The sequence below is a fragment of the Pogoniulus pusillus genome, chromosome 27 (genome assembly GCF_015220805.1).
Source record: "Pogoniulus pusillus isolate bPogPus1 chromosome 27, bPogPus1.pri, whole genome shotgun sequence".
NCBI lineage: Eukaryota > Metazoa > Chordata > Aves > Piciformes > Lybiidae > Pogoniulus > Pogoniulus pusillus.
Window position 1 is genome coordinate 438,361 of NC_087290.1, and position 14,397 is coordinate 452,757.

At 57.5% G+C, this 14,397-nt stretch overlaps 1 protein-coding gene across 3 annotated transcripts in view; it reads left to right on the forward strand.

Moving 5' to 3' along the window:
- Positions 1-14,397, forward strand: part of CAMKK1 (calcium/calmodulin dependent protein kinase kinase 1) — a 101,199-nt gene that overhangs the window by 78,437 nt on the left and 8,365 nt on the right. For all 3 annotated transcript variants that reach the window (XM_064166728.1, XM_064166726.1, XM_064166727.1), the window contains exons 13-15: positions 4,232-4,319; positions 8,331-8,459; positions 10,638-10,741. In XM_064166728.1, coding sequence (XP_064022798.1) covers positions 4,232-4,319; positions 8,331-8,459; positions 10,638-10,741 — 321 coding nt within the window. The remainder of the gene's footprint in view (positions 1-4,231; positions 4,320-8,330; positions 8,460-10,637; positions 10,742-14,397) is intronic.

Consider the following 14,397-nt stretch of genomic DNA (forward strand, 5'->3'; position numbering starts at 1 on the left):
GCCTGCAGGGGCTTGCACAAGGTGACCTGGGAGGGTCCTTTCCAGCCCAATGCAGTCTGTGAGGCTGTGACTTGGACTAACTTTGGAAAGGACACAAAAGCCAAAGGGAGACTGCAGCTCTGCTTGAGATGTTAGCTGGGGTTGGACACTGATCCTGGGGCTAATCAGGAGCTCCTCAGAGACCTGGAATCAAAGGAACTTTCCTCCTGAGCAGCAGAGAAAACCTCTGGCTCCAGGCAGGAACCAGCCACAGCACTGGGGTCAGCTTGGTGAGCTGGTGGCATGGGATGGGAAGCACCCCAGAGGAAGGAGAAGGAATCAGAAAGAGGTAGAGGCCATGGCCTGGAATTGTGCTGGGGAGCTTAGATGGGAGATGAGGAAGAATTTCTTTGCTCTCACTGAGGTGTCAGACAGGCACAGCAGAGCTCTGAGACTCCCCACTGGCAGTGCCAGGCTCCCTCCTGAGTCTGCAGGCAGCCAGGGGTGCTGCAGCTGTGCTGCTGGAGCCTTCTGCTGTGGCTGGGCTGACTCCTGGCCCAGCAGCCAGGGCTGCAGGAATGCCCTCTCCACTGACTGGAGGGCAGAGATAGCTCAGGGGGAGACACTTCTGCTCAAGCTGGGGGAGCCTGCCCAAGGACTGCGTGGAGCCTCCCCCATGGACCTGTCGCCACAGGGTCAGGCAATTGTTAGGTGGCAAATAAAGGCCCACTCATGGCTAGGGAGAAGTTCTGGCAAGCCAGGCCTGTGCCACTGCTGAGCTGCTACTGCTGAGCTGCTACACCTGAACAGGCTCCACAGCACCCAGCAGGGTGGGGTTTGAAGGCACCTCTGGAGATCACCCAGTGCCTGGGTGCTCCAGCAGGGCACCCACAGCAGCTTGCCCAGCAGCACCATGCCCAGAGGAGTTTGGAAGCTCTCCACACAAGGACACTCCACAGCCTCTCTGGGCAGCCTGCTCCAGGCCTCCAGCACCCTCACAGCAACTTTCTCCTCCTCTTCACATGGAGCCTCCTGGTTTCAGTCTGTGCCCACTGCCCCTTGTGCTGTCCCTGGGCACCACTCACAAGAGTCTGGCCCCAGCCTCTTGCCCCCCACAGCTCCTTCAGCTCTTGCTGAGCATTGCTCAGATGCCCTCTGGGGCTGCTCTTCTGCAGGCTCTCAGCCCCAGGGCTCTCAGCCTTTGCTCCTCACAGAGCTGCTCCAGGCCCCTCAGCAGCTCTGCAGCTTCCCCTGGACTCTCTCCAGCACTTCCCTGGCTCTGTAACCGGGGAGCCAGAACTGCACCCAGCAGAAGAGACTTGACTAGGGCAGAGTAGAGGAGGAGGAGAACCTCTTTTGCCCTGATGGAGGAGTGTGCTCTTCCTCATGCCCTCCAGGACACCATTTGCCTCCCTGCCCCCCAGGGCACATTGCTGCCCCATGGGCACTTGCTGTCCCCCAGCACTCCCAGCTCCTTCTCCTTGCAGCTGCTTCCCAGCAGGTCCCCCCTCAGCTGTCCTGCTGCAGGAGGTTGTTCCTGCCCAGGGCCAGGACCCTGCACTTGCCCTTGGTGAGCTTTATGGAGTTCCCTTCAGGCATTCAGAGCACAAAGCTGCCCATGCCACGTTGCTGTGTTCCAGCAGCTGCTCTGTGGTCGGGGCAGGACTTTGTCTTTCAACACTGCAGCCAGGGCCCCTTGTTTGTGTTTCCCTGGAAGCCTTTTTGCTGCTTGCTCTGGCCCTGGCACGGTGCCCACACTCCCTCAGCCATCGTCTCTTCGGGTCAGTAGGCAGCCACCAGTGACTGCTCCCAGCTGGAGCTGCAGTCAGTTGCTGACATTTCACGGGCTGAGAACCTTCTCCTCGATCGGACATTGCCTCCTGTGGCAGTTCTGCTGTCTGATACATTTGGCTTTCCCACTGACCTGCCCTCCCAGCTTAAAAAAGAATTGTTTGGGTTGGAAAAGGCCTCTGAGCTCATCCAGTCCAACACCAACCCAGCACCACCATGGCCACCAAACCATGCCCCCAGGTGATGTGGGCACACGGTTCTGGACCACCTCCAGGGATGGGAACTCCACCACCTCCCTGGGCAGCCTGTGCCAATCCCTGACCACTTTTGCTGCAGAGTGCTCCAACCTAAGCCTGCCCTGGCACAATTTCTGGCCATTGCCTCTTCTTCTATCACCTGAGACTAGGGAGAAAGGATTGATCCCCACCTGGCTTCAGCCTCCTCCCAGGGAGCTGCAGAGAGCAATCAGGTCCTCCTCCAGGCTGCACACCCCTAGCTCCACGTTTCTGTCTGCAGCCAGCCCGTGGAAACTCCCTGCCTGTTTCCTGACAACCTGTAGGACAGAGATGGATCTGCCTCCACTGCTGTCCTTATCCTTGCCCTTCCCTTGGAGACACTGGGATAAATATTTATCCCTCTGGAGCTCTCATTCATGTCAGTGAGTCCTTGGCATGGCAGAGGATAAATGGGCTTGGCTCACAGCCTGGCTGTTCTGGCACCACTCAAAAGCAAGCTGGAGAGTCACTGTCCAGACGTTTAAGAACAGAGCCAGGAGCTGTGCCCAGGCCTTCCTGGTGAGGAGCTGGAGGCCAGGACAATGTTCTATGACCTGCAGGCTCCCTGTAAGGTGATCTTTGGTGCTGGCAGCCCTCCAGGTGGGTGCTGAGCTTTGTGGTGCTTGGTGCTGCCCTGGGAGCTGCTGCAGGACTGTGGCTGTGAGCAAGTCCACATAGGCTCTTTGGATGGCAAACAGAGTACAGCAATAACCCTGCTGGGGTGCAGAGGGAACAGGAGGCAGGGTGGGGTTACCTGGCCAGAGCCCCCCAGGTACTTTGTGATCCTCTTCATAGGGCTTGCTGAGAGCGCTGGAACACTGAGCCAGGCTACCCAGAGGGGTGGGAGCTGCCCCATCCCTGGCACCGTCGCAGGTCAGGCTGTCTGGGGCTGTGAGCAGCCTGCTCTGGTGGGGAATGTTCCTGCTGGCTGCAGGGTTGGACTGGATAGGCTCAAAAGGTCCTCTCCCACACAGAGCAGCCTGTGACTGTGCTGCAGGCTCAGCAAATCAGCCTGTCCCTTCTGATAGCACAGAGCCCAGCTCCAGCCCTGCTCCCCAGAGCACTGTGTTGTCCCTCTGTAATCCCCCTCTAATGTCCTGTCTGTAAGAAGGTCCTTGGAGGCCTTCACCTGCTGCCTTCTCCTGTGTCTGTGAGCTCACAGCTGTGGGCAGAAGTGGATGGCCAAGCCCCCAGCAGTGACCATGGCTCCTGAGAAGGAACTGACCCAGCTGGACCTTGCAGAGAAAATACCTTCTCAGAGGAGCAGATGTTTGCAGATGACACTGGACTGTGTGGCAGTGTTGATCAGCCTGAGGGTAGGGGGGCTCTGCAAAGTGATTTGCCCAGGCTGGGTTGATTGGCCAAGGTCATTGTGGAAGATTAAACCAGGCCAAGTGCTGGGTGCTGCAGCTGGCTCACAGCAACCCCACGAGTGCTCCAGGATGGGGCAGAGTGGCAGGAAGCTGCCTGGTGGAGAAGGACCTGGGGATATTGGTAGACTGTGGCTGGAGATGAGCCAGGGTGTGCCCCAGTGCCCAAGAAGGGCACCAGCAGCCTGCTCTGGGTCAGCAATGGCAATGGTGTAGCCAGCAGGCAAGTGTGATCATCCCCCTCTGCTTGGCATTGGGGAGGCCACACCTCAAATCCTGGGGTCAGTTTTGTGCCCCTCACTCAAAGAAGGACATTGGGGGACTGGAGCAGGCCCAGAGAAGGGCAATAAAGCTGGAGAAGGGTCTGGGGAGCAGCAGCTGAGGGAGCTGGGGGTGTGCAGCCTGGAGAAGAGGAGGCTGAGGGCAGAGCTCATTGCTCTGCAGCTCCCTGAGAGGAGGTGGGAGGCAAGGGGAGTTGGTTCAGTATCAGGTGATAGAAGGAAAGGCAATGGCCTGAAGTTGTACCAGGGAAGGGTTAGGTTGGAGATTAGGAAAATGTCTTTGCTGCAGGAGTGGTGAGGGACTGGCACAGGCTGCCCAGGGGGTGGTGGAGTGCCCATGTCTGGAGGTGTTCCAGACAGGTGTGCCCATGGCACCTGGAGACATGGTTTGGTGGCCATGGTGGTGCTGGGTTGGTGTTGGCCTGGATGAGCTTAGAGGCCTTTTCCAACCCAAACAGTGCTGTGATTCTCTACCTGATAACCACACTGCAGCTCTTCCCTATCCCTCCTTAACTCTGGCATTCTCTTTTCTCAGAGCACAGCTCAGTGAGGAGCTCAAGGACCTGCTGCTGCGCATGCTTGATAAGAACCCAGACTCCAGGATCACCATCCCTGAAATCAAGGTCAGTTGGTGCCTCCTGCAAGGCAAAGATCTTCCCAGGGAGTGTTCCAGGAGCTTCCTCTGGTGCTGCCCAGAGGCTGGAGCAGTGCTGAGTGCAGCAGCTCTGGCTGCTGCTGCCTGGGGAATCACAGAGCCGTGAGGGTTGGAAGGGCCCCCTGGAGATCATGCCAGAGCAGGGTCACCCAGGGTGGCTCACACAGGCACACAGCCAGGTGGGTCTTGAAGGACTCCAGAGGAGGAGACTCCACAGCCTCTCTTGCAGCCTGCTCCAGGCCTCCAGCACCCTCACAACAAACAACTTTCTCCTCATGTTGAGATAGAACCTTCTGGGTTTCTGTTTGTGTCCATTGCTCCTTGTCCTGTCTCTGGGCACCACTGAGCAGAGCCTGGCCCCTTCTTGACCCCCACCCCTCTGCATGCATAAACATTGATCAGATCCAGTCTCAGGCTGCTCTTCTGCAGCCCAGACAGCCCCAGGGCTCTCAGCCTTGCCTTGTAAGGCAGATCATGGAATCCTGAAACCACAGAACTGTTGAGATTGAAGGAGACTTTTGAGATCTACCAGGCCAACCCTTGCCTAGGGCTCACAATGCCAGCACTGCTGCTAAGCCACTGCCACCAAAACACCTCGCTCAGCACCACAGCCATGCAGCTTGCTGAGCAGCTCCCCAGGAGCCAGCAGTGCCCTCCTGCAGCCCAGCAGGCAGCTGGGTGCTGGGCTGCAGTGTGGGCAGCAGGGCAAGAGAAGGGATTCTACCCCTTGACTCTGCTCTGCTGAGACCTCTCCTCCAATCCTGCCTCCAGTCCTGCTGTCCCCAGCAGAAGGACTCAGAGCTGCTGGAGTGAGGCCAGAGGAGGCCACAAAGATGATCCAGGGGCTGGAGCAGCTCTGCTGTGAGCACAGGCTGAGGGAGCTGGGGCTTACAGCCTGGAGAGAAGACTTCAGGGGGATCTTAGAGCTGCCTGCCAGTGCCTGAAGGGAGCCTGCAGGAAGGCTGCAGAGAGACTTCTCATGAGGGTGTCTGAGACAGGCCAAGGGGGAATGGTTTGGAGCTGAGGCAGAGCAGGGTTAGAGTGGAGCTGAGGAAGAAGTTGTTCAGTGTGAGGGTGCTGAGAGCCTGGCACAGGCTGCTCAGGGAGGCTGTGGCTGCCTCCTGCCTGGAGGTGATCAAGGCCAGGCTGGGTGAGGCCTTGGGCAACCTAGTTGTCATAGTTTTCTGCTTAAGAGCACAACAGACTAAGATTAGTCTATGTTACTCTTTTTAAGGAAGAAAAGGACAGTAAAATAAGAACTCTCTTGCTGAAGTGGAGAGTAACACAGAAAAGTTGTAGTTAAAGCTGTGCAGGAACAGATAGGGCATACAGGAATCCTTAGCTGCTAGTGCAGGTACAAGATACAGGACCCCCAAAACCTTCCCCCCAACCCAGCCAAACCCACCAGCGCCCCAGTGCATTGTCTCTGCCCCCACTGTCCCCCCATCAGGCCCCAAACAGGCCAAAATTCACTGCAGCTGTGGCCCTGAAGGCTTTGAAGGCTGCAGGGTACCTGCTCCATAGCTACTCAGGTAAGGATCCCTCCAGAGAGCTGAAAAAGCAGGGAGAAAAGGGAGCAAACTGACTTTGGTGCCCACTTGTCAAGTGCTGCAGGGTGCTGGGATTGGGTCACACAATTGCCATAGCTGGGGGCCCCCAGTGCCTCCCCTGGCACCGACCTTGGGCTCTGTAGTTTTTTTAGGCAATCTGAGCCCCCCAGACCACCACACAAGTCTAGTTGAGAGGTGTCCCTGCCCATGGTGGGGAGGTTGGAGGAGGTGACCTCTGAGGCCCCTTCCAACCTGAGCCATTCTAGGAGTTTATGATCTTCTGAACCTCTCCAGGGACAGGGACTCCACTTGGGCAGCCTGTGCCAGTGCCTGGGAACTCTTGCTGGGAAGGAATTTCTCCTGTCAGCCTCCTGTCCCAGTCACTCAGTCACCCTTGCAGCCTCCACTAGGCACTCTCTGGCATTCCTCTGTGCCTTCACAAGAGCTTTCTTGTTTACTGGCTTAAATGAAAAGCTCCCAAAGGCTGGCTGGTGCTCAGTGAAGTCCCAGGGGAACCCTCATGGGGACTGCTCTCTTCAGGGGCTCTGCTGCCACCCTTGCACTTGTGGCACAGGGGCTGGAACTGTCCTCTGCCCTGCTGCTTGTGTGGTCAACAGCCTGAAGGCAGCAGGGTGGCCTTCATCAGCCTGGGAGGTGCTTATTAAGAGAGAGCACAGCTAGAACTGGTGGAGCACAATGCCAGGCAGGGCTTGGTGTCATTCTCCTGTGCTTGGCTTTCTGTCCTCCTCGCTGAGGCCCTGGACCTGCTGGGCACCCTCAAGATGTCCAGAGAGCTGCACTGGCTCTGCAGGGCACACAACTCTTCATTTTGTCTCTGGCCAGCACCAGCACATTCGCCACCAAAGCTGACGGCAGGGAGGTTGTGCCTCACAAAGACCCCATCGTGTCCCTTCCCACCGTGCCCAGGCCACAAGCAGCCAGGGGGAGAAGTCTTCTGGAGCTGTATTTCAGGGATGTGACTTGGCAGCAGGCCCTTCACATCAACACTTGCACCTTTGAGAGCCCTTGGGGAGAAGAGCAAAGCTGGGTGCTGGATCTTCTCCCTGGCCATGCACTGAAGGTGCTCAGTGTGCCTGAGGAGCTGTGCTCTGTGCTGAAAGGGCTCCTGGCTGTAGCTGCTGGGTGGCTTCCAGGTCCTGAGCACAGCCTTCCTCATCTTCACAGCCAAGGACACCCAAGCAGCCTGGGCTAGGGAGAAGTGTCTCTGCCCACGGCAGGGGAGCTGGAACTGGGTGACTTTCCCAGGACTTTAAGGTCCTTTCCAACTCAGACCATTCTGTGAAGCCATCCCATGAGAGGCACACTGAGATGTTTCTAAGTGTCTGCTCCAAGCCACCTCCTCCTTCTCCCAGGGCCCCTTCCCTTTTGGGTTTCCCCTGCTGTCACACCCCCTCCTCTTTCTCCTCCATGTGCTTCCCTTGTAAGGCAAAATGATGCTGCTCTTCTGCTGGGCAGCCTTAGCTCCATGCTGCTCCTCTTGGGTGATCACCTCTAGGTGATAGGTCTCTGGTGTCTGCATTGAAGATAAACATGTTGAGAGCTAGGAGGCTCTGAGGTTATGTAAGGGGGTTAGGCTGGAGAAATATCCTAACTGCTCTGCCCAGTTTGGTCTGGAATTGCTGTGCTCCATCCACGAGAGTCAAGCATTCATCTTGTGTGAGAGCATGGAGCAGTGCCCTCCCCCCTGCCGTGTGCTGAGCCCCAGGGCTGAAGGGCTCAGTGTGGTGCTTGGAGCCAAGGTGCCCGTGGTGCTGTGCCTGGCAGCACAGCTCCTGCCTTCTGCAGAGCAGCTGGACCAACACCCAGATCCTGCACAGCACTGCACACCTGAACACACCTCCCCATATGGCAGTGGGCAGGGACCCCCCACCCTGGCAGTGCTCAGTGCCAGCTCCTGTCCAGCTTTGCACCCCCCAGAACTCCCAAGTCCCTCTTCTCAGGGCTGCTCTCCAGCCCTTTGCCCCCTGACTGGCTGGGTACTGGGAGCTGCCTTGAACCATGTGTAGGACCTGGCACTTGGCCTGGTTCAACTTGAAGGGTTGAGGCACCTAAGCCTGTGCTGTGCAGCCATGGATGCTGTCACTGTCCCAGGGGCTGAGCACACCTAACCCCAGATGAAGAGTTGCATATGAGAGAGAAGGCTGAAAACAGTCTGAGGCCCTCCGGTTTTCAAAGCTCTTCACCTGGGGCTCTGGGGTGGCTGTGGCAGCTCTGCCTGTTAGGAGGTGCCATCTGCACAGCCTCCAGGCTGCAGCCGTTCCCAGAGGTGCTGCCCAAAGTGTGTGCCTGGAAGTGGAAGATAGAGCAGCACTGGCAGCTCACCCCCGTCAGCCCTCTGCCCCGTTTCTCTCTCATCCCAGCACCATGGTGCTCTGCTGGGGTCTCCAGCTGGCTCTTCTCCCACACAGGTGCACCCCTGGCTGACCAAGAGTGGCCTGGAGCCGCTGCCACTGGAGGAGGAGCACTGCAGTGTGGTGGAGGTGACAGAGGAGGAGGTGAAGAACTCAGTGAAGACCATTCCCAGTCTGCCAGCTGTGGTAGGTACAAACCATAGCCACGGCCCCTGCGTGGCTCAAGAGCTTGGGGCTCTACTGAAGCTGCTGGTGCAGGAGGTCTGCAGAGGGCACAGAGTGCTCCTTCCAGCCTGAGGGCAGCTCCTTGCGTCTCAGGGCACTGCTGCTGCTTGACTCTGCAGCACCTGAGCCGTGCAAGAAGTCCCCTGGCTGCTCTTACAAAAGCTACCGGGTCAGATCGTCAGGGCCTGCCACCATACATGCCAGAGCATCAGAAGCATCCCAGGAGTGTATTGTTTCATTAGCTGGAGGGTGCAAGACTCCTCACCTGGATCCTGGAAATGGAGATTCCAGAGCTGGCTGCAGAAGCAGGGAGAGGACATCTGCCAGAGCATGTAGCTGGCACTTGCATGCCAGCCTTGGAGGACCGCAAGTGGGTGTTGAGAGCTCCCCTGGCGGTTTCTGTGTAGCCAGCTGCTACCTTCAGTGAGTTGCTGATGGTGGGAGGTGCTGGGCACAAGGACCTGTTTCCACAACTCCTGGAGTGCAAACTTAACTCCCCGAGTACCCTATAGAGGCTGGTGAGGTGAAACCCATCTTCTGCCTTTGGCAGCACGACCTTTGCCTTTGAAACTGCTGCAGCTGACAGCACTGCCTGCCTGGGGAAGGGTGGCCCAGGAGAGCTCTGGTGCCTCCTTTCCCTGAGCTTGGGCCACCATGAGTGGCAAACAGCAGTCAGCAGCATTGGCTTCACCTCTGCCCAGCAGTGCTCTGCATGCAGGGCTGGTTCACTGTGCCGGAGAGTGGCCTGGGCACTGCCCACAGGTGAAAGAGCTGCTCTGCAGCTCTCCCCAGCTCATGCTGCAGCTGCAATGCTGCGGAGTGCCTGCAGTGCTGCTGAGTGCCTGCAGTGCTATTGAGTGCCTGCGGTGCTGCTCCGTGCCTGCAGTGCTATTGAGTGCCTGCAGTGCTGCTGAGTGCCTGCAGTGCTGCTGAGTGCCTGCAGTGCTGCTGAGTGCCTGCGGTGCTGCTGAGTGCCTGCAGTGCTATTGAGTGCCTGCAGTGCTGCGGAGTGCCTGCGGTGCTGCTGAGTGCCTGCAGTGCTGCTGAGTGCCTGCGGTGCTGCTGAGTGCCTGCAGTGCTGCTGAGTGCCTGCGGTGCTGCTCCGTGCCTGCAGTGCTGCTGAGTGCCTGCGGTGCTGCTGAGTGCCTGCGGTGCTGCTGAGTGCCTGCAGTGCTGCTGAGTGCCTACGGTGCTGCTGAGTGCCTGCAGTGCTGCTGAGTGCCTGCAGTGCTATTGAGTGCCTGCAGTGCTGCGGAGTGCCTGCGGTGCTGCTGAGTGCCTGCAGTGCTGCTGAGTGCCTGCGGTGCTGCTGAGTGCCTGCAGTGCTATTGAGTGCCTGCAGTGCTGCTCCGTGCCTGCAGTGCTATTGAGTGCCTGCGGTGCTGCTCCGTGCCTGCAGTGCTATTGAGTGCCTGCAGTGCTGCTGAGTGCCTGCAGTGCTATTGAGTGCCTGCAGTGCTGCTGAGTGCCTGCAGTGCTGCTGAGTGCCTGCAGTGCTGCTGAGTGCCTGTAGTGCTATTGAGTGCCTGCAGTGCTGCTCCGTGCCTGCAGTGCTATTGAGTGCCTGCAGTGCTATTGAGTGCCTGCAGTGCTGCTGAGTGCCTGTGGTGCTATTGAGTGCCTGCGGTGCTGCTGAGTGCCTGCAGTGCTGCTGAGTGCCTGCGATGCTGCTGAGTGCCTGCAGTGCTATTGAGTGCCTGCGGTGCTGCTCCGTGCCTGCAGTGCTATTGAGTGCCTGCAGTGCTGCTGAGTGCCTGCAGTGCTGCTGAGTGCCTGCAGTGCTGCTGAGTGCCTGCGGTGCTGCTGAGTGCCTGCGGTGCTGCTGAGTGCCTGCAGTGCTGCTGAGTGCCTGCAGTGCTATTGAGTGCCTGCAGTGCTGCTGAGTGCCTGCAGTGCTATTGAGTGCCTGCAGTGCTATTGAGTGCCTGCAGTGCTGCTGAGTGCCTGCGGTGCTGCTGAGTGCCTGCGGTGCCGCTGAGTGCCTGCAGTGCTGCTGAGTGCCTGCAGTGCTATTGAGTGCCTGCAGTGCTGCTGAGTGCCTGCAGTGCTATTGAGTGCCTGCAGTGCTATTGAGTGCCTGCAGTGCTGCTGAGTGCCTGCGGTGCCAGCCCTGCTGCCTCTCGCTCTGCTCTCTCTCAGATCCTGGTGAAGGCCATGCTCCGCAAGCGCTCCTTCAGCAACCCCTTCGAGGCGCAGGCCAGGCGGGAGGAGAGGTCCATGTCTGCCCCTGGCAACCTGCTGATGTACGTATGGCAGGGCAGGGGCTGAGCAGCTGTGAGCCCTTGGCTGTAGCACTGAAGGACAAAAGTCCTGTCTGAACCAGACCATGGTATTGTTTGGGTTGGAAAGGGCCTCTGAGATCCTCCAGGCCAACACCTACTCAGCACCACCGTGGCCACCAAACCCTGTCCCCAGCCACCAGCTCACCAAGCTGACCCCAGTGCTGTGGCTGGTTCCTGCCTGGAGCCAGAGGTTTTCTCTGCTGCTCAGGAGGAAAGTTCCTTTGATTCCAGGTCTCTGAGGAGCTCCTGATTAGCCCCAGGATCAGTGTCCAACCCCAGCTAACATCTCAAGCAGAGCTGCAGTCTCCCTTTGGCTTTTGTGTCCTTTCCAAAGTTAGTCCAAGTCACAGCCTCACAGACTGCATTGGGCTGGAAAGGACCCTCCCAGGTCACCTTGTGCAAGCCCCTGCAGGCAGCAGGGACACCTCCAACTGCATCAGGCTGCCCAGGGCCACATCCTGAATGTCTGCAGGGATGAGGCCTCCACCACCTCCCTGGGCAGCCTGTGCCAGTCTCTCCCCACCCTCACTGTGCAGAACTTCCTCCTGGTGTCCAACCTAACTCTGCCCTGCTCCAGTTCCAAACCACTGCCCTCAGCCTGTCACTGCAGGCCCTTGGGAACAGTCCCTGCCCAGCCTGCCTGTGGGTCCCCTCCAGGCTGCTCTAAGGTGTCCCTGGGACCTTCTTTTCTCTCGGCTGAACAGCCTCAGCTCTCTCAGAGAGCCCCCACTCATTTCAGACACCAAGTTTGGATTATGTTTCCTTGTCTGGCACTCTGCCAGTGCCCTTGGTGTACAAGAACACATCCGCTTAGGGACAGAGATGTGGCAGTGACAGGCTGGCCTCTGCCCAGCAGTTCAGAGGTTGGAGATGTCCAAAACAAAAGTGAGTGGTCTCTGAACGTGCCAGTTTTCCTCTGCACTAATCTCTGCCCTTGCTGGCTTAGCCTCATGCCATCAGTGCCACTTCCTGGCACTAACAATTGAACTCATCCTCAATTAGTCCACGCACAGTTTGAGTTTTGGGAAAGAGCCTCCAACATTTCTGGTGAAGAGAAAAAGCTTGGATCATCCTCTCCAACAAAGAGGGTCCTGTCCCAGCCACTGCAGCAGGGCTGCTTTTACTCTGAAGGGTTGTGGCTCATTGCTTCCGGCTTTGAATGGTGCTGGACTGCTGGAGTCTAGTGGAATTCACTTCCAGTGCAGTGATCTGTTGGCTCTGATGATGTGGCTGTTAGGTGACCTAAGTCTCAGCGACAATGCTCCTCCTTCAGACAGCTCTCTCTTGACTGCAATCTTAGTTCCCCAGAGCAAGCAAGAGCCAGACATGAGGCCCATCCAGGTGTGAATTCTCAGTAGCCTGTTCCCTAGTGAAACCCCTGAGCAGCAGAGAAAAAAACAGCAGCAGTGCTGTGGGGGCTGCTGGGGCAGGGAAAGTGAGCCTGGAGTGAGTCTGGGGGGCTGTGAATTGAGAGCACCCAGCAGGGCCAGGCAGCACTGCTGAGCTCTGCAGAGCTGTGTGCCAGGCGCTGCGCTCGCACCCAGTGGCTCGGCAGGGGTCTCCCAAAGCAAGACCTGGCAGAGGCCACTCTCTGGACACTGCTCTGTGGTTACAACAGGGAGCTGAGGGAACACGAGCCACAAGTTCCCAGTTCTCCACTGTGGTGGTTTGGATGTACCCACCCCCCCACACTTAAGGTACCCAGACTAGACTCAGACGGGCTCTGGGAATACAAATGAAGCTATTTATTTACAGCTAGCACAATATACAAGCAGACATTTACAATATATACAGAAACGTACAAAAATATACAAGGTAAAAAGTAATACAGAAGCACAACTCCCCTCCCAGAAACCTGAGTCCCCAGGAGGGGCTCTCAACCACCCCTGCACCTTCCCCCTGCCCCTCTCAACCTTACCCCAGTCCTAAAGAAGAATGGAGGTTCAGCCAAGAGGTTATGAAGCAAAGGTGGGTTAGGCCAAACGGAAAGTGAGGTTAGGGAGTAAGGTGTTGCTCAGCCAGCAGCCCAAAGCAGAGTGTGACAAAAAGGCGAGAGTGTTATCTAATGTTTTCCTTTCTCCTTCAGCAAGACTCTGAGGGGAGCAGACCTCACCATTGTTTTCCTTTCACAGCCTGTCATCTAGTTTTTCTCCCCAAAACATTCTAGCCTGCTTCAAACTAGCACATCCACCACTAGAGCTTCTCCTCCTCAGTGCCACTGTCTTTAGAGGTACACACAGAGCCCAGCACGGTGAGGTGGGAAGGCACCTCTGGAGATCAGCCAGTCCAAGCCCTGCTTCAGCAGGGCACCCACAGCAGCTTGCCCAGCAGCACAGTGCCCAGAGGAGTTTGGAAGCTCTCCACACAAGGACACTCCACAGCCTCTCTGGGCAGCCTGCTCCAGGCCTCCAGCACCCTCACAACAAACAACTTTCTCATCGTGGGTTCCAGTCTGTGCCCACTGCCCCTTGTGCTGTCCCTGGGCACCACTGACAAGAGTCTGGCCACAGCCTCTTGCTCCCCACAGCTCCTTCAACTCTTGCTGAGCATTGCTCAGATGCCCTCTGGGGCTGCTCTTCTGCAGGCTCTCAGCCCCAGGGCTCTCAGCCTTTGCTCCTCACAGAGCTGCTCCAGGCCCCTCAGCAGCTTTGCAGCCTCCCCTGGACTCTATGCAACTGGGGAGCCAGAAGTGCTGAGTCAGCTTTTATACTTTTGCATCTCTTGCAATTCCAGGCAGCAGTCCCTGATGCTGTTTAAGCACAGCAACTAGCACACTCTGGCTTCACTGACTTAATTGGGCAGCTTATGGAGTTGCCAGAGCCTCACTTGCTGCTGCTTCCAGCATCACCCATCTGTGCCCAGGCTGGGCAGACACTGGCAGCAAATCCTCTGGCAGCTTTCTGCTGTTGGATGCCTAATGGAAGGTTCTTAAAGCAGAGCTGTCCTCTTAGGCTCACAGTTTGGTTTGTGGGGAGGAGGAAACTGAACTGTCTGGTTGGATCTGCCTTGGGTTTCTCCCTCTGTCTCCTCCATAGAAGCTGCCTTTGCAGTGCCCTTCAGATTGGTCTTCTGTGGGCCTTTGGAGGACACCACTCAGGCAGCAGCACTCTGCAGCAGTTCTGTGCCAGTGCTGGGTGCACAGCAGGTTTTTAGCCCTCCTTGCTCCTGGAAGCAGCAAATCCTTTCCTGGCTCTTCTTCAGTGCTTTGTGTAACAGCAGTGAGCTGAAGCAGCTGCCAGAGGCACACTCAGAAGGGAACTAGGATGAAGATGCATCCACTCAGCGGTCCTTGTTTTGGAGCACTGCCTCTGCCCAGGGAGCTATGTCTGAGCGCTGCTAGCTGTCACCTTACCCTGCGAGCTCTGCAGTAGCAGGGACCAAGTGGTACCAGATTCTGCCTTAGAATCATGGACTCATTGAATTGTTTAGGTTGGAAGAGACCTCTAAGGTTGAGTCCAACACCAGCCCAGCACCACCATGGCCACTGAACCCTGTCCCCAGGTGCCATGGCCACACAGTTCTGAAACACTGTCAGGCATGAAGACTCCACCACCTGCACCCTGGGCAGCCTGTGCCAGTCCCTCACCACCCCTGCAGCAAAGAGTTTTTTCCTCCCC